Below are 25,988 nucleotides of genomic sequence, written 5' to 3'. Positions count from 1 at the left end.
GATCTTCCTGACCCAGGGATTGAACCCTAGTCTCCTGCATTGCAGGCAGATTCTTTATTGCCTGAGCCACCAGGGACGTGCCCCTTATTTTCTAATGTCAGCGGTTATAGAGGGCCCAGGATTTGCTTCGATTAGAGAACACACAGCTGGACCCAAACTTAATTCCCCTTTCTAGTATCTGAGGACGGAGATACAGAATGTGCTTGATCTGAAGTTAAAATGCTGACCCAGGTTTTCCATGAGAGTGGAAAAAATAAAGTGTCCAATTAGATGATGCTCTTCTGCAGATAGAGAGGTATCCCTGTGTCTGGACTTTGGACAGACACTCAGACAAAAGTGTTGCTTGGCAGTCTCCATGCTGCAAAGTCTTCCTTGAAATGTCTTTTTATAAGTGATAAGACTGACCTTTCCTGAGATTGTTGCCTGGGTGTCTAGTATTTCTATGTAGGCTCAAACTCCTCAGAACTGCTTTATTTCTTTTTCCTCTCATCTTACATGTGCTCATTTGACCCAAAACAGAAGGACATGGGTTTGAGGATCTGCAAATATTGGCAATGCTACCAGCGTCTTCCAACACTGTCAGGATGCCCTGTGCTATTTGTCTGCAGGTGCTGGAGCCATAGCAATGAGGAGTCCTTCAGCCCCTGCTCCCTGGCCTGGCTTTACCTTAACCTCCGGCTGATCTGGGGCGCTGTTCTGCACTCTGCGCTGGTAAGAAACCGTCTCCCCCGAGCCCTGCCCTCCTGGTCCCTGCCTTCTATCAGTCATCTGACGTCTGCTTTGGATGTTTGCAGATCTACTTCCTGGGAACCTTCCTGCTGTCCGTATTGATCGCCTGGAGTGTGCAATATTTCCAGTCTGTCTCAGGTAAAGATTTACAAAAAGCTGGGGCCATATATAAAAAAGTAGTGACTCTTTTTCCCTACTAGATAAATGACACTTTCCCTCCTTGGCCATGCTGTTGCCTTTTGTTAGGAGGGTCATTCACGGAGTGATGGTTACCCCTAGGGCTATATGGTAATCTCTGGCTGATGGAAGGCTCCAAGTATTGTTATATTTTTCAAAGTAAGCAAGGATTTAAAAACCAAAAAAATAAGGTGCTTAAGAAATTGAACAAAAATGTCTACTCCCATTCAAAATATACCTGCTACCAAAAAAACTATGGACTTCCCAGGTGGCACAGTGGTAAAGAATCCACCCACCAATTCAGGGAGATGTGGGTTCGGTCCCTGGGTCAGGAAGATCTCCTGGAGGAGGAAATGGCACCCCACTCCGGTAATCTTGCTTGGAAAATTCCAGGGACAGAGGAGCCTGGTGAGCTACAGTCCCTGGGGTCACAAAGAGTCAGACATGACTAAGCAATTGAGCACACATGCACACACATCAAAACTACACTTTGTGTGTCTTCAAACTCAGTTCCAAGGCTCCCTCTGGCACAAAGTCTTCCTATTTATCCCAGTCATGCATGCAGGATGATAAAGAAGTCCTTGTGATGAATAAAATGCCCAGTCACTTAGATTCACAGGGAGGGGCAGAGAGGGATAATGAAGCCAGCATTTTGCCTAGTGTGGTTTCCACTAGTCAGTAGTTCTTTTCTGAACTAGGGTGGGGCAGTCCTTCTAGCTGGGTTTAGAGTCCAGGCTTATCGCCTCATTAGCTGTGTGACTTATGGACAGTTATTTCACCTTCCTGATCCTCTAATTTCTCATCAATAAAATAAAGTTATAACAGTAGCTGCTTCTCAGGGCTGTTAGGAGGGCTCAGTGAAAAAAAAATACTCATGGCACTAAAATGACAACTTGTAGTTCGATGTTAGCTGTTATGTTTATTTGATATATAAAACCCTCTTGATAAAGTTAGCTGTTGTGTCTGTCTTTCCTATGAGACCATAAGCTGAGTCAGAGGAAGGCCTTGGTCTCATCATTTATGACCGCACACTTAGTAGGTTCTCAAATTTGCGAATGCCTCTCGGTGGAGACTTCCAATTCCCCACCACCTGGGAAGCTACAGCAGGACAGAATTACGCACGAAGACCGACAGGGACATTTACAAATGGATACATTAGGACTGGACATGGCGTTTGAGCATCGGCCAGCTGTTGTTTGTGTAGCAGATAATGAAAAGCAAAAGGAGTGCATTTTAGCACATATTCGATGGTGAGATGGAAGTCACTGTTCTGAGAGGCTAATACGGAGTCATTTTCCCTGATTTACCTGAGGAGGTTAATAAGGAACCATCAAAAACCCTTCCAGGTTTGATGCCCTGTAGCGTGCCGGCTGATAAATTTTCCTCATGCAAATTCTGTCCCGTCCCTAACTTTGTTGCCAGGTAGAGCACATTTATTTTGCATCTTGTCAGTGTTTTCCATTTCAAATTATCTTTGTCATTTTTACTCTGTAGAAATATTGTTATGATTATTACAAATGCAATTCCGTTAGAGGAGCTGAAAATTGTCTTTATGATTTTATGCCAGCTGGTAGCCATGAAAATTCATGGGCTGGTAGAATGGCTTTTATCAGAAGTCGTCTTTTTTTCCTTTCTCCATAGCTCCATTATCAGTCCCTCCACATTTCCATCTCCCTGTCCCTCCTGCCTTTTAATATGTTTTCCCCTTCCCATGTATCCTTTTCTCTTTCATTCTCTTTTTTCCTTCTCTTTTTTCAAACTCTTTCACTTGCTTCTTTATAGATATACCTCTTCCCTTTGGTGAGCACTGGAGAAGTCTGAATATATATATGTATATATAAAATAATTTAATTCTATGCCCTTAATTTTACAGATGGTAAAATGGAGGCTACAAGAATGACGTGGTTTGCCCAAAATCACAAAGTAAAATCCAAGAAAGGATGTGGGGCAGCCGATGTCTGAGCTTTTTCACACTCACAATTCTTTACAGTAGGGGCTACCATCTGCCTCTGACCCATTGTCATCTTACAGAAGATGTATTTTTTAACACATCTTCTGATACCCTGAAATGAAGGACAAGTAACCTGCGTATATACTTATTTTTAAAAAATACTCTAAACAGCAATATAAAGAAGAAATAAAAAAGAAAGCAATTATAATAAAATAACACATATTTCAATATGTATATCCCAGCCTCGTGCTTCTTAATTTCAATGTGCACAGAAATCAGGCAGGGTTCTGGTTAAATGTAGATTCTAGGTCAGTCAGTCTGGAGGTGGCCTCTGAGATCCTACATTTCACACAGGGTTTTAGGTTGCATCCACAGAGCTATTCTATGGATCGTACTTGGAGTCATAAGGGCCTAGAGGTAAAAAAAAAAACACACAAAAACTCTAGGTATTTCCAAAACATGCCCCCATGGTGGTATCTACCAGCCCTGTTAGGACTAGCATTGAATTAAAATATGTAGTAAATTATTTTCATATTTTTTAAGTCTTCAACATAAGTGCAAATTTGTCCCTAGTTTTGAAATAAGAGGGTATTCCATCAGTGATTGGGCAGTGGGGCAAGAGGGGATTGGAGCACAGAGGAGAGAGGCACTGCAGAGGGGTCCTGAGAGGGCAAAGTTTCTGGCCCAGGCATCTCCTGGATGAGCCACGGTCCGAGGTCCATGAGCCGCCCCACCTAATGGGATGGATGGAGCAGATGCAGGTGGTACCCCTGACCATGGTGTAGCTGGTGCAGGAATGCGGCCCGGATGCTGACTGCCAGAGTACAGAGAGACAGGATTTGTGGGCTCAGAGCCTCCCTTAAGGCTCTGGGTGGGAGGACTGTGCCGTAAGTTAGGGATCTTTGTCATTTTGTGATTTGCATTTTTTACTGTCAGTTGTTTTTAAAAACTAATGATTTATGGCCAAAGCTTTAAATTGAACTGTCCATCCATTTTGCGTTCAGCTCCAGCTACCTTCATTTTCCTCCCGAGTTTATTCGCTTTGTGATATATAGTCAACATTTCATTGTTTTTGCCACATTAAATTGTCCTGCATTCAGAAGGCTAGCGGTGTGGGACAGTAGCTGAAAGCACAGGCTGCTGAGATTCCAGCCTGCCGCTAGTTGTGTGACCTCTGGCAAGGGAGGGACCCTCTCTGTTCCTTGGTTTCCCATTCTCTAAAACAGCGGAAGACCATCTTATTTATAAAGCAGAAATAGAGACACAGACATAGAGAACACACATACTGATACCAAAAGGGGAAGGGGTTGGGGGAGGATGGGATGACCTGGGAGATTGGGATTGACATATTCACTACTGGTACTATGGATAAAAAAGATAACTAAAAAGAACCTACTGTGTAGCTCAGGGAACTTGACTCAGTGCTCTGTGGGGACCTAAATGAGAAGAAAATCCAAAACAGAGGGGATGTCTGTATTCATATAGCTGATTCACTTTGTTATGCCGTAGCAACTAGCACAACATTGTAAGGCAACTATACTCCAAATTTTTTTTTTTTTAAGAAAAGAAAGAAAAATAAATAAAACAGCAAAAATAGTAGTACACCTACCTCGTATTATAGTTGAGAAAGCCAAATGAAAGAACATAGGGTTCTTTAGGACTCAAGAAATGTTAGCTGGTAGCTTCCTAAGGAGTAATGGTCTCTGGGGCATTGTCCTTTCAATTAAAGCAAAGAGCTTGTTTGCCTCAGTCAGTAGCACAACACTACCAGAGTCTAGCATGCTTTTCTTTGCTGTTAGACTCTTTCTAAGACATAAAACTCTTTTTCAAAAACCAGCTGAACAAAGATACCGATTAGTCTAGCAAGCATACCAGAATAAGTCTACAAAAAATACTGTGTACGCACAAAAGATCTTTTCTTTCCTTTGAGGAAAATTGTTTTTGATTTCTAGTTTGCGTTCCCCCAGTTGGCTCAATCTTTCTGGAAGCTGATGCCTCCCAGGGACGTGCTAAGGTCCATGGGTCTTGGGTGGCACTAACCATTCAGATGATCACCAGTGTGATAGCAGAATGAATACACACTGACCCGGGCCTACAGCTTCCTTCCGGGTCCTTCAGCTTTGCAGCTTCTGACTCATCAATGAGTCAATGACTCATCAATGAGTCCCAAAGCTGATCACCATTAGCCTTTCTTCCCCCAACTCTTCCTTTCTCAGATTGCTGCAGGGCAAGATGAGAACTCGCCGAGCCTCACCCCCAGCCAAGCTCAGCCTCTTTCTCACACTCCAAAAACCTCCTTTCCCCACCTCATTACCTCTCTAAAGCACTTTTCCTCTTCCTTCCCTGTCAAAGATGCCAAGCATAATTGCCTTAATTGACTCAAGCTTTGGGGGAAAAAATCCCAAAGTGCATCTGGAAGCATCTCCATTTCTCTTGTCACACATCTCCCCTGAGACCAAAAAAGTGTGGAGCCGGGCTGCCTAGCAGAAAGTAAAAGGGAAAATAGAGGGAGACAATGTAATGACCAGTTCAGAGAAAGTCCTGCCTTCCTCGGACTAGTGTAAACTTTATGTCTAAACATAATACACAGGAGAGAGCAAGATCTGCGGAACTACCAGCTCCAGGCCTGACGCAAGGTCTCCTTTGGAACCAATGTCAGCCAATTCCAAACATTCATAATTTAAGCCAACTCATCCTTTTCCCCTAAGTAGTTAACTTAGTGGTCTTTTAAAAAGAATAAGATGATACGAACAAGATTAATTAAACCTTTTCCTACTCTTTCCCTGTCCTCTACATTTCCAGTTAATGAGGTTTCTTCTAAAATTACAGTAAAATGTCACAAAGTGGTGCTCATGAAAAAAGCAGTAGCTTTAAAGTCAGAGTGATTTAATGGTGAGATTTTACTTTTCTCCTATCTCATTACCCTTGGTGCCCTACTGGTATCTTTACTCATGAGAAATGTTTAAACGACATAGATCTTCTACGTGGGCTGGGCCCTGCTAGAGCCAGAGGCCCAAATGAAGTAGATTTGATCTTCAGATTTTCAGAGTTTCCCTCCCTCACCTCCTTACCCCCACCTACCTCCCCTGTCTTTGTAAATATTCAGTTATCTCCCAATTCACCCAATATATTCTCTACTACTTTTCTTTCCTTTGTGCTCACATCTGGTGAGCTGGCAAGCAGATATTTTTCCTACAATGGTCCACAACAGAGGTTGGCGAACTTTTTCTGAAAAGGGCCAGATAATAAACAGCTGGGCCTTTGAGGGCCATCTCTGTCACAACTATTCAACGTTCATTATAGTTCGAAAGCATCCATTGGCAATACTGGAAAACAAATGATGTGGCCGGTCTTCAATAAAATGCTACTGTGGACGTGAAGATTTAAATCTCATATACTTCTCACATGTCACAAAATAGTACTCTTGATTTTTATTCAACCATTTTAAAATGCAAAAGCCATTCTTGGATTGCAAACTATACAAAAACAGGCAGCAAGTCACATTAGGTCCATGGACTGCAGTCTGCCAATTCAGGGCCAACTCTTGATTTTTCTCACTAATGTATAGGAAATGGTCCCCCAAGCAGCAAATAATCCAAAAATCACTTCTATTTGGCTCTGGAATGCACTCTGAAATTTTTTTAAGCAGCCTGCTGATTTTTCTGGTTTCCTTGATTCTAGTCCAGTAATCAAATTAGAATGGATTCCAGGTGAGTGGAGACAAAAAGGCCATTCTAAAATTATGACCCACTATGGGGGGGCGGGGCTTGTCCAATGATTGCAAACCCTTGATGAAAATGGAAGAGTTCTTACATGGATAATAGCAAATTTACTGCTGAAACATTGAGCATTTTTATTACGTTCTAACAAGATTTCAGTGGTGGCAATGCTAATTATGCATTCTTTCTACATTTGCACATTGGCACTTTTTTGTTTTAATCAGAAAACTGATTGCTGATTTATCTTGTTACCATGGTGATTGAAACATTTCCCTGAGCTTGAAATGGAAAAATAGGTGACTTCGTACTTCATTAACTTCCTCAGAGAACCTTCAGAAGGATAAATCTTTGGGCCTGAGAAGGTCTTGGACACCATGTGATCCAAGCCCCTCAATTTACAGATGAGAAGACCGAGGCCTATGAGATTCAAGCATCATCTTAGGACTGAAATATCTGCCATTCAGTATCTACCCCAAAGTCACCTACTAGTGATTGATAAGTGTGATTTGCCTAGAACAGGTCTCCTGATTCCAGTAAATGGTCTTTCTACCTAATCACCGGGTCTCACAGTCCCGGCCATGGTTAGATCACCTGCCAGAGTGATGCCTCTGACCTAGAAGTGTCACATCATTACGTAACACCTGGGCACCACCCCCGACCACCCCCCCACCACCACCAGCACTGTTTTGTTCTCTCAGAACAGTCTCTGGATTCACAAGGTCTTCTGTAGATATTGGAGGGGGTTCGTTGAAGAATTCCTTTACATATTCAGAAAGGTCAGAGGCTTTGGAGCCCATTCCTGCTTTATTTAGAATAGCCTCTCAGAGGTGGAAATCTTGAAGAGTTTGTCCAGAAGTCAGATGATCAACATCTGGTGGCATCTTCTGCAAGTTGGTACATTTCAGGATGGACATTTGGGAACCTTTAAAAATGATCCCACCTATTGACTCAAGACTCAAGGACTGCAGAACTTAAAAGCACTGCTTAAAGGCAAACTAGCAATTGTTCCCACAAAGCATGGCCACTGTACTAGCCATATGTCATGCTACCCCCATTTGACAGAGAAACTGCAGCTCAGAGAGGGAAAGTAACTTGCCCAAGATCACGCAGCAACTGGGAACTGGCAGGACTATGTGACTCCTAGGTTTTCTGGCTTCAAAGTTTTAGCTATTTTCATAAGCTCCTGGGGTCTAAAAGTGAGCCATAAGCATCCCAGAAACAAATGCTTTCATCAGTCCTGCCAGCCAGGCCCCAGAAATTGATAAATCAGCATATTGCCACCGTAAGCCAGGTCACTAGTAGTAATGGCTAACATCTATTGAGTATGTAGACAAACCAAACACTGTTCTAAGAATGGTATATACATTAATTCATTTAATCCTTATGACAATAAGGTATAGATATTCTTATTTTGCCCATTTTTTTTAGAGGCAGAAGGAGAGTAGGTAACTTGTCCAAGGTTACATCACTGATTAAAGGCAGGGCAGCCAGGTCCCAGAGCCCAGGCTTATGGATGGACCAGAATATATCTCAGCCTCAGTGCCTAAAGCAGGGGTGTCAGCCTCAGCACTTGTGATGTTTGGAGCTGAACCACTCCTTGTTGATGGGAGTGGGGGAGGCTGGCATAGGCATTTTATGATGCATCCCTGGCTTCTACCCACTAAAATGCCAGTAGCACCTCACTCTCCAGTTGTGACAACCAGGAATGCCAGCTGTCTCCTGGAATCAAAATCACCCCCACTTGAGAACTATTGACATAGAGTATAAAACTTTATAAGCCTCCCTAATCTTTATGGTGGTCCAAGCTTCTTCCTAAAGGTAGATTGATAAATAATTAAGCCTGGTAATTATGTTTTCCAAAGTTTATATACATGTACCTAAATAATTCAATTTAAATCAAATTTGGTATATCACCCAAATGGAATCAGAGTATGAATGAAACCAACACTCTTTTCTGATTGATTGCTATAATCCATAGCTTGCATTGCACCAACACCAAGTGGAAAAAAAAAAAAGAGAGAGATGACCATAGAAAACATAGACCAAGAGTTGTTCCTCCCTCCCTTCCTTCCTTCCCTCCCTCCATCTTCTTCCCTTTCTTTTCCTCTTTTTCTTTCTTTCTTAATATTTACCTGGAATTCACAGCATAATTTTAGGACTTAGACTCCCAGAGATCTTTGCATATCTATTCCAATTGCCATTTTATAGGAGGAAACACCAAAGTCCAAAGAACCTAGATAATGGGTCCAAAGTTGCTCATCTGTTTATAGTGTCAAGGACACTAGACGAGAAGCACCTCTTCTGGCTTGCTAGAGTCCAGGTGTGGTTGTGTGTCCTGTACATGCTGTTTTGAGGATTCAGCACATGTGCACGTGTCTCTGCAGCCAGCAACTCCCACCTGACACCAGCCCGGGCCTCCGCAGACCCCACTGCAAGTCCAGCTGTGACTCCAACGGCAGACGCCTCCGCTCAGGACCAGCCCACCGTCATCAACAATCCAGAGCCACGTGGGTGAACTGTGCAATCCAGGTCTCTCCAGATGAGAGAGAATCCTTTCAGCAACTGGTATTGGAGAGCTGCGGCTGGGGCATTGTACACCTTAAATGTCTTCTCAACTGGATGCGAATTTTGCACTTGGTGTCTTTTTTTCTTTTAAATCAAAGAAATACCCAGAGCAGACAGTGGTTATACCAAAGGTTATCAGACAAATACAAGGAGCATCCTGATCACAGCGGGGTGCTGGGGAGGTTAACTGGGTTATTCTGGATGTCCACACCTAATGATTGTGTGAACAGGGAGTCAGAGTTTGCCTTGTGGTGTATCCAAATCCTTATACCCTGAGGTGCATTTTAAGAATCTTAGCCCCTTGTTCATTCCATTTTATTAAAACAACAAAAAATTGTGACTTCTCTACCAGTTGGATAATATTTGGTATGCGTGTTTGCCACTGCCCCGCTCCTGAAAGTCCCAAGGACAGATTTCCATTTGACATCTGAGACCCAGCATTTCTGAGGCACCTTGAAATGAATAGGTTAAGGCTGGAAACACAGGAAGGGCAATGGCTTTGTAAATGGGTTTACATTTTTCTCCTTGAATTTTTCTAGGGTCATAATGCTTCCAAATCAGTTAATGACACTGTTGGCTGCCGTTTACTTTTCAATTGCAATCCATAAAATAACATTTAGAAAATTCTTAGTATTTAAGTGTAGTCTTTTCCATGAACTACCCATTAGAATAGACTGGCAGCAGTGGAAAACGCAAGAAACAAACCTTTAGCTCATAGTCTCATTCCCCACCCCTTATGCCTGCCTGCATCTGAGTAGGGGTGTGTGTGTGTGTGTGTGTGTGTGTGTCTGAGAGAGAGAGAGAGAGAAGAAGAGAAAGAACCAACTGCCCACACTGTATGCTGCTAAGGTAGTAAATAAATCAGTAATGCAATATTGTGGGTCCAAACTACTCTTTGCACTACTTTATTTACAGTAGTAAATAAAAATTATTTTTATACCATTGACTCCTAGGAAGTGGCTGCTTTTTATTTTTCTTTTTTGTACTTAACTGTTGTCATCGTACAAAGTCCTAAAGTCCATGCATTCACCTCAAAGAGCCAAAAAGAAAAAGTCCCCTTATGAGAGGGATTATTGCTGGTAACCATTAACGTCTGTGGATAGAGAGGTGGCAGGAGTCTCCTCTCCAGGGAGCCTGAGCTCAGAGGCTGTGATACTGTGATGTTCACACAGTATCAGCCATTGTCTCAGGGCTCTGGCTGTCGTGAAGCTGGGTTTCTATCAGTTCTCGGCTAAGTCTGTAGCCCATCTTCTTACTCCTCTGTGTACTGTTCTTGTTTTAGCAAAGACTGGCCTTCCTCCTTGTGAAAACACTAGGCTTTGGAGTCAGACAGCCCTGGATACAAATCCTGGTTCTGCTGCTTACTAGCTCTGTAATCTGGGGTTAGTGATTAACCTCTCCGAGTCCCTGATTACTGTTTTACAAAATATTGGCCATATAACCCACCTCTTGGGCTTTTCATGAGGCTTAAGTGGGATAACAGGGCTTCCCAGGTGGCGCTAGTGATAAAGAACCCGCCTGCTAGTGCAGAAGACTCACGTTTGACCCCTGGGTGGGGAAGATCCCCTGGAGAAGGAAATGCAACCCATTCCAGTATTCTTGCCTGGAGAATCCCACGGACAGAGGAGCCTGGTGGGCTACAGAACATAGGGTTGCAAAGAGACAGCAGACACAACTGAAATGACTCAGCACACATGCAATCAAGTAGGATAACGTGTAAAACTCTCAGGACAGTGCCCTCAACATGGTTGGTTGTTATTTTTATTAGAAAGAGAAGTTGAGGGGTCAGATCAAGGGCTCTTTGGTCCACCTAGATGCTCGTCATGGCAAACATGCCTATTCTTCAGCTGCTGGGAACACAGGCCACTGACAGTTCACAGCTGCAGTCCTCACTGGGAATTGCCATCAGTGACCGGGATCTCCCCAAGGTGAGATCTTTCCAAATGCAACTCAGGGCCAATGACTTGTTAATGTCAGGAGGGAGGTTTTCACAATCTCAGCACTGCTGACATGCGGGGTCAGGTGGTTCTTTTTGTGGGGCGGTGGAGGGGGGTTGCCTGTCTTGGGCATAAGGATGTACATTAGCAGCATCACTGGTCTCTACCCATTAGAAGCCAGTGGTGCATGCACCCCCCACCCCCAACACAGACACCCCCTCGTAGGCCAGTGGTGACAGCCAAAAAGGTTCTGACATTGCCAAACATTCCTTGGAGGGTCAAAAATCATCGCCCCTCCTTCACCTTGACAATGATTGATGTAGGAAAACAAAGGCTCCTTGCCTCAATTTGGAACAGTCCTTGAAGGGCCACCCCAGCTGCAGAACACCACCTTGGTGGCATCCTCATTCTAGCTCAAATTCTCCCTCTGCCCCATTCAGCCCTGCTTGTTTTCACACTGGATTTCCTGCCATCTCCTGTAAAGGCTCCTATAAACCTTCCTACACAACCCCGCACTAAGAATCTGTTTCCAAGAAACACAGTTATGTTAGTCTTCTAGAGCTGCCATGTCAAAGGAGCACAGACTGGGTGACTTTAACAACGGAATTTATTTTCTTGCCGTATGGAGACTGGAAATCCAAATCAAGATGTCAGCAGGGCTGGGTTCTTCTGAGGCCTCTCCATGGCAGGTAGGTGGCATGTCTTCTAATGGTATCTCTTTATAGTCTTCCTCCTGTGAGTGTCTGTTCCCTAATCTCCTCCTCTTACAAGGACACCAGTCCTATTGGATCAGGGCCCATCCTAATGACCTCATTTTACCTTAAATATCTCTTTAAAAACCCTATCTCCAAATGTGATCACATTCTGTGGTACTGGGGGTTAAGACTTTAATACATGAGTTTTAGGAGGGCACAATTCAGTCCATAATACCAACCAAAAACACCCTGGGAGGTTGAATCAGGTCCAGAATATGGACTCTTGGGAGCTGTCCTGATCTGAGACAGTTACCCAAACCTGCTCTTCTCAGCTGATTCTGGAAAGAACAGGAGTGGTTCCAGAGCCAAAACACTTCAATCACTTCAGTTGAAGCTGGTAGAAAGAGAGTAAAAATGTTAGTCACTCAGTTCTGCCAACTCTTTGAGACCCCGTGGACTGTAGCCCACCAGGCTTTTCTGTCCATGGAATTCTCCAGACAAGAACACTGGAATGAGTAGCCATTCCCTTCTCTGGGGGATCTTCCTGACCCAGGGATTGAACCTGGGTCTTTTGCATTGGAGGCTGGATTCTTTACCATCTGAGCTACCAGGGAAGCTAGTAGGTCTTCCATCAATTCCTGTTCCAGCTTAGACTCCTCTTCTCTTGGGAGTTCTCAGACAGTATGATATAGGTCCAGCTTTGATCTCCATCTTATCTCCTTATGTTCTAAACTCAGTTCCCGTAAGTCTGATGTACGTGTTGGCTGGAATAGAACCCTGCACAGTGAAGGCAACAGGGCCAGGGGTTGAGGGTGGCGGGTGGGGAGAAAAAAAGGAATGGGAGGATGGGGTCCAGAGGTGATACTCAGTTACTTCCCTATTGTCCCCTCTCCTTGGGACATTCTTAGACCAGAGGGTGAAGTTCAGTAGATTGTGAAACAGATCTAGCACACAGATGTGATTTATTTGGTCCACCAACTACTTTTAAAAATTCAATTATGTTGTTATCTTAAAAGATTTTTGGCTTTTCCTAGAAAAATCTACAGATGTGAAAAAACTGGACTTTCATTGCTATATGGTAAGAACTGGCTGAAGCTGAGAACGTCTGCTCCTTTTAGATAGATCTTGTGCTTTCTGGTTTGCCCCCATCTCCACCATTCCCTGCTGTTTAAACTTAACCTATGTAGGTATTTCAATTTATGACCCATGCTTTGGACTTGCTCTTCATTCTTAATGACTTTATTTTGGCAAGTTTGAGACAGACCTCCAAATTTATCTACAGCTTAATCACTGCAAAGCCCCTGGGGAGCTGGGGGAATGGTAGTCTTTCTGCGGTGTTATAGAGGGAGAGGCCAAATTGTGAGTCAATTTGAAGTCCCAGTAAAGTGTTCAAAATGTTGCAGTATAAAATGTCAGTTAAAAATAAAGCAGTATTTTCCGGAATTCCCTGACAGTCCAGTGATTAAGATTCCATTCTTTCACTGCTGAGGGTGCAGATTCAACCCCTGGTCTGGGAACTAGGATCCCACAGTCCTCGCAATGAGGCCAAAAAAATTTTCTAAAGATTAGTATTTTCCTACACCAACAAATAACTAAATGATAAAATATTAAAGAATTATATTTATTAAAAACAAATATTTAATAAAATAATAAATATTGTAAATTAAATTAAATAGTTCATTTACAATAGCAATACAGTTATAAAAAGGATAAACATGTCTAGTAATTAACAATGAATTTAATAGATCTTTACCAAGGGAAAAAAATTTAATTTAAAAGTATATATTGCTTTATTAATAAAGCAATTGCTTTAAGAGAATATATTGCTTTATATATTGCTTTATTTTCTCTAAATAAAGCAATATACCAAGTTCATAGGTGGGATAACAACATAAAAATACGTCAATTTCCTCATAGTTGATATATAAATTCACTGAAATTTTAATCTAAGTCCTGATTTTGTGAGAAACTGGCAAACTGACTTTAAAATGTATATGAAAGAATAAAAATCCATGCATAACTAACTAAAAAAAGAAAAGTAAAGTGCATTGACCTGCCAAATATCATTATACAACAAAATCGTAATAGCAGAAATAGTAGGTGATGATGGAGGAACAGACAAACAATCCAGGTGAAAAAATGGGGATCACAGGAACCGACCAGATTTATATGGAGATTTGATGTGTGATAAAATATTATCACAACTCAGTGGGACTAAGAGTGGAATATTTAATAAATAGAGTTAAGAAATTGGCCAATCATATGCAGAAAAATAAGACTGAAACTGTACCTCATGTCCTTTATTTTTAAAATTCAAAATAAATTAAAAATTTAACATGAAAAGTAGAACCACAAGGCTAGTAGGAGAAATTGTAGGAGAATATTTTACACATTTTAATGAGGAAAGATTTTTTAAAGCAATATATAGATTTCCCATCTTCAAAAATGAAGGATTTTTATTCAGAAAAGTCTACCACAGCCAAAGTTGGTGGATTGGTGACAGGCTGGGAGAAGGCGTTTGTAACATCCAACGCTGCAAAGGATCAATATATAGGTTGCAGTAGGAATGTATGTTAATTAACCACCACAATAAACAGAAAACCCAGTAGAAAAAATATTCAAAACCTATGATCAGGTAATTCATAAATGAAGAAAATTTAATGACTTATAAATAAAGAGCTGCACAATCTAGCTTGAAGTCAAAGAAATACAAATTAAAATTAAAGGGTATAACTTCATAGCCATCATATTTGCAAGACTGAGAAAGACATGCATATGGGAAAATAGTAACTCTCATTCTTAGTCACTAGGAGGGCAAACTGGCAAGCAATATGGCAGTAATGGTGAGATTAAATATCTACAGACTCAGCACACCCACCTGAGTATGGACTCCACAAACTGCACAGGTCCCATGGGGAATATATATGAAGGAGGATGTTCTTCACAGCAGTACTGAGAGAGCAAGGTGATAGAGCAGCCTGGATGTCCATCAGCTGGAGAATGGATATGATGGATGGATGAAGTGTAAAACAACACACAGTATCTGATAATATAAAATACCTAGGGATAAATTTAACAAAATTTTATGAAGTCTGTATTCTGAAAACTAACAGCATTACTTAAAATTAAACAAAGAGAAAAATTAAACAAACCTAAATAAAATGGAGATATATACCATGTTTATAGATTAATAGACTTAATATTTTCAAGATATCAATCCTTTTTGAATTGGTTTATAGATTCAATGCAATAACAATCAAAATCTCAACAGGATACTTTGGTAGAAATTGCCAAACTGATTCTAAAATTTTTATGGAAATGCAAAGACCTGGAATAAATAAAGCAATATAAAATAAAAAATGTGAGAAAAAATATAAGAACAAAACTGGAGGACTGACACTGCTTGATTTTAAGACTTATCATAAAGCTACAGTTATTAAGACAGTGAGTGCCAGTATGACATAAAAATAGGCAAATAAATGGTAAAGAATAGAGATTCCAGAAATTCCCACACATATACAGTCAAATGATTTTCAATAAAGTTGCCAAAAAAAAAAAAAATTATCTGCCTTGGAGAAAGAAAGATGTTTTTGTAAAAACAACTTAATAGCCATAAGCAAAAACAAAACAAAACAAAAAATTTGATTCTTCCCTTACACCATATATAAAAATTAAAATTGGTCATAAAATGTACACACTAAAATTATAAAACTTGTGGAAGAAAGTGCTAGTATCCTTGAATTTGGCAAAGATTTTCTTATATAGGACACAAAAAAATGTGAATCATAAATTTAAAAAATCAGTAAATTGAACTTGACCAAAATAAGGAACTCTTGCTCCTCAAAAGACACTTACCCAAATGAAAAGGCAAGTCACAAACTGAGAGAATATATCTGCAAAAAAATGTATATGACAGAGGACTTGAATAAACCACACATAAAGAATCCTTGCAACCCAATAATAAAAGACCAGAAACTCAATGCAAAAAAAGGAGAAACAAACTGAACAAAATAACCTCCTCATGAAGCTAACTATAGGGATGGCAAATAAGCACACTGAAAATATACTTTAATGTCATTAGTCCTGATGGAAGGGCAAATTAAAACCTCATTGAAATACCACTGCATATTCATTAGATTGGTAAAATTCAAAAGATTGATTATATTAAGTATTGGCAAGGACATGAAGCAAATGAAACTCTCACTGACTGCTCACACGTGCATGCTCAATCAGTCATGTCTGACTCTACGCCCTAGGACTCCCCTGTGTTTAAGTTTGAGGGTCTGTCCTCCTGGGGACTTGTTTGAGTTGCTAAGTCATGTCTGACTCTTGCAACCCCATGGACTGTAGCCCCCTCGGCTCCTTTGTCCATGGGATTTTTCAGGCAAGAATACTGAAATAGGGATTATTTACCACTGAGCTACTTGGGAAGCCCCTCATTTACTGCTCATGGGAACGTTGTTGCTATTCAGTCGTGTCCGACTCTTTGCCACCACATGGACTGCAGCACTCCAGGCTTCCCTGTCCTTCATCTCCTGGAGCTTGCTCAAACTCATGTCCACTGAGTCGGTGATGCCATCCAACCTTCTTGTCCTCTGTTGCCCCCTTCTCCTCCTGCCTTCAATCTTTCCCAGCAGCAGGGTCTTTTCTAATGAGTCAGCTCTTCGCATCAGGTGGCAAAAAGTACTGGAATGTAATATGGGAATGCAAAATGATAGAATCACTTTAGGAACAAAGTTTAAGGAATTCCTTAAAAAGTTAATAGTACACTTCCTAATTTAGTGTTGCTAGATAAAAGACACAAAGTTAAATTTGAATTTCACATAAACAGTGAAAAAATTTTAAGTATGTCCCAAATGGGACATATATATACTAAAGAATTGCTTGTTTATCTAAAATTCAAGTTTAATTGGGGTTTATGTATTTTTGTTTACTAAATCTGGCAACTCTATTTCCCATGCAACATAGCCATTCCATTCCTAGGTATTTACCCAAGAAAACATGAAAATACATGTCCACTTGTACACCAGTGTTCATAGTGGCTTCCTTTGTAATAGCCCTAAACTAGAAACAACCTAAATATCTATGAGCAAAAGGATAGATAAACAATCTATGGTATAGTCATAAAATGGATTACTAACCAGTAATAAAAAGGAATGAACTATTGATTCACACACAAAAAGACATGGATAAATATTAAAGTAATTATGCTTAGTGAGAGAAGCCAGACCCTCCCCCCAAAAAGAGTACATATCAAGTTATTCTTCACATAAATTTCTAGACAATGCCAACTAATCTATAGTGACAGAAAGATTATCATTGACTGCCTAGGGCATGTAAAGATTGGGATGAAATTAGGAGGGAAGATGCTTTTTGAACTTCTCAGAGTGATAGATAATTCCTTATCTTGATTATGACGATGGTTTCACTTTGTTTACTTGTTTCAAAACTCATCAAGTTTTATTCTTTAAATACATGCAGTATACTGTAGGTCAATTATACCTTAGAGAAGCTGTAAAATTTTATTTCTAATTTTATTTTATTCTGATAATATAGTATGTGAAACTCTAGTAGTTAAAACAAGCATTCTACTTACTTATAAGACAAATACAAGAAGTTAAATAAAACCACAAGTGATACGGTGAAATTTGAGTTAATATTCACAAATATTAAACCAGTGTATTTTAACTTTCCCTAATTCATGTTCCTTTGCAGTCTTCTCTCTCACAGAGAGTCCTGAAGTTTATAACCAGAAGGTAGAAGAAAGCCAAAGTATTTGGTTTCAGATTAACAGAATAATGGACTAGCAAATTAAGCCTGGAAGAGATGAGTTTCCTACATTCTTTATTATATCAAGGGATAGGTTTGAAAGACTAGTTCACAGATTTTTCTATCAGTAGTGTAGAGACAGTGTCTCTTCCATTTGTGACAAATACATGCTATGGTTGAAAGAATATAATAAAGTAAGTAAGAGAAAAATCCACTCTTTCTAGCCCAAAGAGTGGTGGGGGAAAAATAAAACAAAAAATAGAGCCTAGAGGAGGAAGACAGATGCCACAGTTCTCCTTTTTTACATCTTCTCAAGTCTCCAGGGGGATTCTTATGTGGCTAAATTGTAAAGAATCTGCCTGCAATGCAGGAGATACAGTTTCAGTCCCTGGGTCAGGAAGATTCCCCGGAGAAAGAAATGGAAGCCCACTCCAGTATTCTAGCCTGGGAAATCCCATGGACAGAGGAACATGGTGGGTTACAATCCATGGGGTTACAGAAGAGTCAGACATGACTTAACAAGTTCCCAGGAGGACTGACCCTCAAACTTAAAACACAGGAGAGTCCTAGGGCATAGAAAGATCTGTTCTGCTTCCGTTGGAAAGCACCATGATCCCCTGCCCAAACCTGGGCCACAACCAGTGCCTCTGTTTGCTGTGGCCAATGAGGAGGAGCCTGAGTTTGGCTTCTCTGAGTCTTGCCAGCTTTCTTTGTGGTTAGCAGGTGTCCAGAAACTTTTACATGCCCCAAGGGGGACATGTGGAGAGTCACTGAGGGTGCTGGCTGTCAAGACTCTAGCAGGCGCTGCAGCTATGAAAAACTTTAAACACCAATGAGAGCCAGAAGTGAAGCCCATTAAGAAGAAGATGTTGGAGGGATGTCTGGAAGCAGTGCTTAAGACAAGGGAGGAGACTGCAAGTTTACTGAAGCAGGTATTAACTTCAGAGCTTGGCCGAATGACTAGACGGTGTGAAGATATCTTACATATTATTACAAGCATCTCACTGTGAGAGGAAAATCAAAATAGAGTTAGTATTGCTAAGAGAGCTCTCTAAAATGGTGCTGGGAGGTTATTAAGGAAGTGTGACTTAGACACATCAGCCTGGATGAAATCTAACATTTTGACCTGATGAAGTAACCCAGAAAAACTGTCAGAAACTCAAGATGCTTATCACATCTTTACCCTAAGATAACTCATGACAGTCACCATATGTTTCAGACCCCTACCCTAAAACAATTTGTGATTGCCTAAGGCAAATATTTTCAGACCCAGGTACAGAGTCAGTCGCAATTCATACTAGGCAACTTTTAAAAACTGTGGCTTTTCATTTTTCTAAGTCCCTCTTTCTCATCCTCGGAACACTTCTTCAGGCTCCCCAAATCTGGGTCTCCTAAATTTTAATTCTTAAGACCCTAAATAAGCTCTTCTTATTTGCAGTCTCCTGAATTATTTTTTTGACACTGTAAATTCCCATACTGATACCATCTTACAGAGGAATAATGTGTATGTGGGTGGGGGAAGAGAGATTCTGAGAGAGTAGGCAATTTGCCTAAATAAACTAAACTACCTAATGGCATGATATTAGTTTATTTCACTGGAATAAATAGTTTTCTGACCCTACTTCTCTAACCACCCCTACCAATATTTGAAGGACCTACACTCAAAAGGAAATCTAGGTTACAGACGAAATGAAAAATATATATCCAAAGCACATGAATGCAGTAAATTTGTAAACCATTACCAAGATAAGACAAGAGATGTTTTAAGGCATTCAGTGCTCAAGGGCAATAGTGGTAGCCCATAAATGAAAGATAGTCTCAGAGGTGGGGCTGACTCATGCAGGATGGGCAGAATTGGGGTCAAGCAGATAGGATGGGACGCATCAGATGAGAGGAATCTCAGGAACAAGGACCTGGAGGTGAGGGTGGGCCATGGAACAGACAGCTTCTGCCAGGCCGATGGTGTCCCTGTGGGGTAGCACCACCTGGGAACCCAGCAATGAGTAAGCTCAGACAAGGCAGGCCCTGAACTTGCAAGTCCAGGCCTGGACTTGCCTTCTGGAGACTTTGCAAAGAGAAAACCAGAGGAGACTTCCCTCGTGGTCCAGTGATGAATGCATCACAGCAGTTCAATCTGGTCGGGAAGCTAAGATCCCACATGCTGAGTGGTGTGGCCAAAAAAAAAAAAAAAACCCCAAAATGCAGAGAATGTTAGTTGGCTCCTCAACAGGCAAAGAAACTCAAAGTGGCTACCTGATGGCTCTTGGTGTTTGCAGAGCAGCAAAGGGCTTCAACACATCACTTAGACCAAAATGATTCTTAGAGGCACTAGAGACAAGGAAACCAAGCCTAGCTGGCCCTGGCTAGCTGCCACACTGTAAGGAGAGCTCTTATTTTTTGTTTCTATTCTCTCCACAAAGAAAATGTACTGGGTTGGTTTTTGGGAACCAGCCTGTCTCACATGTAATGCCATCTCCTGTGGCTGAATCACTTAGCTTGACAGGACTCCTTGCTGAGAGGTCACAGAACAGAAAAGGGCATTGGTCCCACTCTCATCCATTGCTGGCAGGAATGCACAATGGTTCACCACTTCAGAAGACAGTGGGGCAGTTTCTTACAAAATTGAACATAGTCTTAACATGTAATCCAGCCATGGCACTCCTTCCTATTTAGCCAGATGAACTGAAAACTTCTGTCCACACAAAACCTTGCATACAAATATTTAATACAACTTTTTTCATAATTGCCGAAACTTGGAAACAACAAAGATGCCCTTCAGTAGGTACATGGATAAACTATGGTCCATCCAGATAATGGAATATTACTCAGAGCTAAAAAGAAAGAAGTTAGAAAGCCATGAGCAGATATGGAAAAAACTTCAATGCATATTACTAAGTGAAAGAAGCCTGTCTGGAAAGGCTACATACTGTATGATTCCAATTCATGGCATTCTGGAAAAGGCAAAACTAGGGAGACAGTAAAAAGATCAGAGAGGGGTAGGGAGAGATGACTAGGGGAAGCAGAGAGGGTAGTGAAAACCCTCTGAATGATGTTAATACCATAATGATGGGTACATGTCATTATGCACTTGCCAGAATTCATCAGATGTTCAACACCAGGATTAAACCGTAATGAAAACTATGGACTTCTGGTGATTATGATGTGCCAGTGTAGGTTGGTCACTTATAACAAATGTATGCCTCTGGTGGGAGATGCTGATAACAGGAAAGGCTATGAATGTGTGGGATTCTGGAAGTATATGGGCAATTTCTGTACCTTCCCTACAATTCTGCTGTGAACCTGAAACTGATCTAAAAAAATAAAGTCTTAATAATTTATTTTAAAGCTAACAGAGATCAGTAACTGTTTTAAATGAATAATGTTAACATTTGAAGAAGAGACACAAATGTAAGAAAAACAGTACTCAGTAGGACTTTAGGGCCTTCCTAGGTGACAATAGTGGTAAAGAACCTGTCTGCCTACAGGAGACATAAGAGACTCGGGTTCAAACCCTGGGTCAGGAAGATCCCCTGGAGGAAGAAATGGCAATCCTCTCCAGTATTCTTGCCTGGAGAGGAGCCTGGCGGGCTACAGTCCACAGGGTCACAAAGAGCTGGACACAACTGAAGTGACTTAGCACAAGCATGAACAAGACTTTAGAAATTACGGTAATTCCAAGAGTCCTTATAATTTCATCCCCAAAATGATGTCCCCTAGAGCTCACAGGTGTGCAAATGCCCAGAGCAAAGACACCTGGCCTGAACTACTTGCTATGTAGCCCTGAGCGACCAGCAGGCCATTTGGGCCCACTTTATTGGTCTAAGTGTCATCTCATCTCTGAGCTGTCTGCAGGGTCTGATGTAAAATGATTGGGCTTCCCACCCACCTACACACACCTGATGGTTAGATGGCATCACTGATTCGATGGACATGAGTTTGAGCAAGCTCTGGGAGTTGGTGATGGACAGGGAAGCCTAGTATGCTTCAGTCTATGGGGTCGCAAAGAGTTGGATACGACTGAGTGACCGAACTGAACTGAACTGAACTTAAATGAACTAAACATTGGGCCCGGAGACTTCTGACTTCTCTCTTTTTCATTCCAGCTGCTCCATAATCCAGCTCAGGTTTCTTCTCTTCCAGGAAGTAGAAAAGAATCAACACTTCTTGGCTACCTACCACTCACCTGGTATTTTCCATGTATTATTTCTATAAGTAGGATCTCATGGTCAAAAGATACTCCCTCTCTCAAGAAGCCATTTGCAGACTAGTATTTGCATGGAACCTGGAATATCTTCTGGGAACAAATCTTGATATGCCGTTGATGCCTGTGACTTGGACATGCCTAACAGACTCGAGGGCTGTGGGTGGGGAAGCCCTTACAGAAGCCAGCAGGGAAATTGACTCTAGTAACCCAGTCTTGGCAACAGGCCCTCAGGGCTGCTGGGGAAAACTAGACTGGTTAACAGATAATCTCTGCTCAGCCCTGACATTCTAGGAATATTTCACATTTGAAAGAGCTGTCTCACAAAATTCTGACTCTCTGGGGTCCTAGCAGGCTGTGGAGTTCACTAATGGAGTGTAAGTGAGCGAGAGAGTGTTTTTGGTCTTTATTCTCCCTATCAGAGCCATGACCCTAAGTTATGAATCCAGCTTAAAGTGCTGCTGAAGCACATCACTCTGTACTCTATAGATGTTTGTTAAGTAAACGAACCAAGCCATCCTGCATCATGAAGCTCAGATCCTTTGCTGTTTTTTGGTGAGTCTCTACGACAGTTTCACCAAATGACCAGCCTGAGCCAGTAAATAATGAGGAACGTGAGTTTTGAGTGGTACCCTTGTAGAATTGTGGGGGTCAGAAGCTGGTGAGTGAAGGGTCACACCCCAATGCTAAGGAACACCAGGACTACTTACGGACCTGTTTTCAGGAAGTAAATGTCCTCATGAGTGGGTCAGATATCAATATTAACATGACCTCAGTTGTATCCTTAGGATGAGATCTTAAGTTCGTATTTCACTTAATTCTCATGATACCACTGCAATTGGAGGAGGGCATGGCAACCTACTCCAGTATTCCTGCCTGGAGAATCCCATTGACAGAGGAACCTGGTGGGATATTATACACAGGGTCACATAGGGTTGGACACAGCTAAAGCTACTTAGCATACACCACTGCAAATAACATACACATTTCCCCCATTTCACTGATTAATAAACTATTATTATAATCATATTGAGATTATAATATGATTGTATTACATATCTCATCTATCCATTAGGAGATTTTCTCAGTGGCACACGGCCATACGCATTTATTTCTCACTCAGGCACCTGTGGGTTGGCTGTAGTTCAGCTCGTCTAGGCTGGGCTTCGTTCCAAACTGTAGGGGGTCCAAGCATGCCTTGTGTATCTTTTTGTCTTCTGGGGTCAGCAGGCAGCTGGGGCATGTTGAATGGGATTAGAATATGCAACCCCAAAATATGCTGCTTTGGCATAAGGATTATTGAGAATCTGCAGATGCAGGAAAAGCCCTTCTGTTTTCTGCCCCAAAGCAGGGCACAAATTTCCCTTTGTAATGATGTCCCCTCCTCTCTCCCATACCAGGAAGAAGAGAGCAACTCTTATCACTAGAGATGGAGAGTTAGCACTGAGATGAGTCTGCATTAAAGAATCTTTCTAAAATAACTCTTCTTCATTAGTTTCCCCATATATTTCCTAGTTACTTCCCACAATACATCATCCCTCAAATCCCAAACCCCCTTTCCTTTGTTAAAATGGTATATAAGCTCCTGGGTCTAGCCATTTCTTTGTGTTTCTCTTTTTCTGTAAATTCTCATATGTGTAAAATATTAATTTAAAAAGTGTATGTCTTTTCCCTTGTTGTCATTTATTGCTTTCATCTGCAGGTCCCCATTGAAAGAACTGAAGAAGGTATAGGTGAAGTTTATCTTCACCAAAAATTTCAGGACAAAAGGTTCAAAACCCAATCAGGCAAGCATCTTAAAGCCTTCATTCACATCAGCTCCACTAAGGTCCTGTTGGCTAAAGCAAGTCATATGGGTAACCACATGAATCAGGAAGATTATGCCTCCTGTAGATGTGGGAGGGGGCTTGCTTCCAACTTCCATTTGTCTGATACCAAAACTGGAGCTTCTTTTTTGCAGCCTTCATTGATTGCTCCCTCCTATAAATTCCCCCAGGCTTGTTGTCTTTACCACTCAGTGAAGCTTGTTGTTTTCATCACTCAATTACATACTTCTGTCACATTGTTCAGGCCTTTGTTCTTTGGTATTTGCTCTGTTTCCGCTGTGGGATCATTTAGTTATTAAAGCAGGGGCTTCAGGGTCACTCCTGGCACCTCTACAATGATGGCACAGAGAAGGAGAATGGTAAAGAATTGTTGAAGTACTAGTCAGGTATATTTTTCCTATTTTCCTACCAGGAAGCCTGAAATAAGTGCCACTGTGGGTATCCTGCCAGATTACATGAGGACAAGCCCCAAAGAACTGAACATATAGACTGCGGCTGCTCGGTGCTGAAAGATTTCGACAGCTCTTCATTATTTCGGAGGATCTTCCACCAGCAAGTACAGCTGATTTAATCAGCACAGTGTCCTCCTTGCAGACTTAATTAGCAGCTCTTGTCAAAACTTAGCTTCCTGTTAAAAACAGACTTAAAAAAAAAATTATCCCAAGCTTTTCTCCTTATTTTCAGTTACATTTCATCCAGACGTGACACCAAAATCTCACTTTCTTTTTTAAAGTTGAGCTATAATTGACATATAACATCGTGAAGTTTAAGGTGTACAGTATGTTGATTTGATACAATTATGTATTGCTATATTATTACTAACATAGCGTTAGCTAACACCTCCATCACACCACATAATTTTCATATCTTTTTTTCTGGTGAGAACATCGAAGCTCTACTTTCTTACTAACTTTCAAATACAATATTGTTGAAAATTAAAAATAGAACTACCATGTGATCCAGCAAACCCACTTCTGGTTATATAGCAAAAGGAAATGAAAATAGGGGCTTGAAAAGATGTCTGCAACTCTTATGTTTATTGTTGCATTATTCACAATAGTCAAGATATGAAAACAACCTAGGTGTCCATTGATGGGTGAATAAAGAAGACATAGTATAGATATATAATGGAATATTATTCAGCCACGAGAAAGAAGGAAATCTGTCTGTGCCAATTTGGGTGGAACTTGAGGGCATTATGTTAACAAGTCAGACAGAGAGAAACCAATACTGTAAGATCTCACTTCTATGTGGAATCTAAAAGAACCAAACAAATAGGAAGAAGAGTGGTGATTACCCAGGATGCAGGTGGGGGAACTGGGGAGATACAGGTCAAAGGGTGCAAACTGGCAGTTAGAAGAGGAATAAACTCTGGAGATATAGTGCACAAAATCTCACTTTCTAGAGTTAAGAAATGAAGATTCAGAGTGATTCAAGAATGCCCTTCCCCTAGTCAATCAGAGATGATGGTAATACTGGTTAACATTTACTAAGCAGGATTATGTACCAGGATTATGCATTCATAACCTTATTCAATATTTATCTTACCCCATCTCATAACTGTTAAAATTATTCCCATTTTGCAGCTGGGGAAAATGAGATTTAAAGAGATTATGAGACTTTTCCAGGGTCATCGTGTTTAGGAATGATAGAGATGGGACATCAACCCTAACCAAAGAAAAATCTGTGCTCTTTAGTGCTCTAAATCTCTATTGTGTTCTTTTTTTTTTTATTGTGTTCTTTTTTATATTTTATTTTAATGAACTATTTCAAACATTGTAAAAAAATAATGGTCAGGTACTCACCAACCAGTTTTATAAAATGCTTGTTTAAGACTCTGTACTCCTACTGCAGAGGGCCCAGTTTCCATCCCTGGTCGGGGAGCTAAGGCCCAGCCAAAGATCCTGCATGCAGGGATAAAAGTTTTTTGAATAAATGAAACAACATGCAGACGCAGAAACCTTCCCACAGGTACCCCTCCTTCCCCCTGTGCCCTCCCTGTATGCCTAGTGTTAAGGTGCTTCAGATGTGTCCGACTCTTTGCTGCCCCATAGACTGTAGCCCACCAGGCTCCTCTGTCCATGGGATTCTCCAGGCAAAAACACTGGAGTGGGTTGCCATGCCCTCCTCCAGGGGATCTTTCTGACCCAGGGATGGAATCTGCATCTTCTATATTGGCAGGCAAATTCTTTACCACTAGTGCCTCCTGGGAAGCCCTCTATGCCCAGGGGGATCCACTATTTGAATTTAGAATTTCTCATTTCAGTGTACTTTTAAGACTTTTTCTGTGTATTTAAATAAGGACAAACATTATATAGAATCGTTTTGAATGTTTTAAAATTGTATTTAAATAGTATCCTATTAAAATTTGCTTTTCATTCCACCCTGTGTGTTTGCTATATATGTTGATATATATACA

The 25,988-nt window shown here is 41.1% G+C and overlaps 1 protein-coding gene across 2 annotated transcripts in view; it reads left to right on the top strand.

Moving 5' to 3' along the window:
- SEL1L3 (SEL1L family member 3) overlaps nt 1–10,087 on the top strand; it is a 108,618-nt gene extending 98,531 nt beyond the window's left edge. Inside the window, exons 22-24 of one of the 2 annotated variants that reach the window (XM_043871296.1) lie at nt 609–711; nt 795–867; nt 8,961–10,087. In XM_043871296.1, the coding sequence (XP_043727231.1) occupies nt 609–711; nt 795–867; nt 8,961–9,091 (307 nt within the window). In that variant the 3' untranslated portion in view covers nt 9,092–10,087. Of the gene's footprint in view, nt 1–608; nt 712–794; nt 868–2,779; nt 3,059–8,960 lie in introns of those variants that run through there. The other variant, XM_043871297.1, reaches the window with a different exon arrangement.
- The last annotated feature ends 15,901 nt before the right edge of the window (nt 10,088–25,988 follow it).

Source organism: Cervus elaphus, chromosome 17 (assembly GCF_910594005.1).
Source record: "Cervus elaphus chromosome 17, mCerEla1.1, whole genome shotgun sequence".
Lineage (NCBI taxonomy): Eukaryota > Metazoa > Chordata > Mammalia > Artiodactyla > Cervidae > Cervus > Cervus elaphus.
Note: the sequence above shows the minus strand (reverse complement) of the source record. Positions and strands in the feature narration are given on the sequence as shown.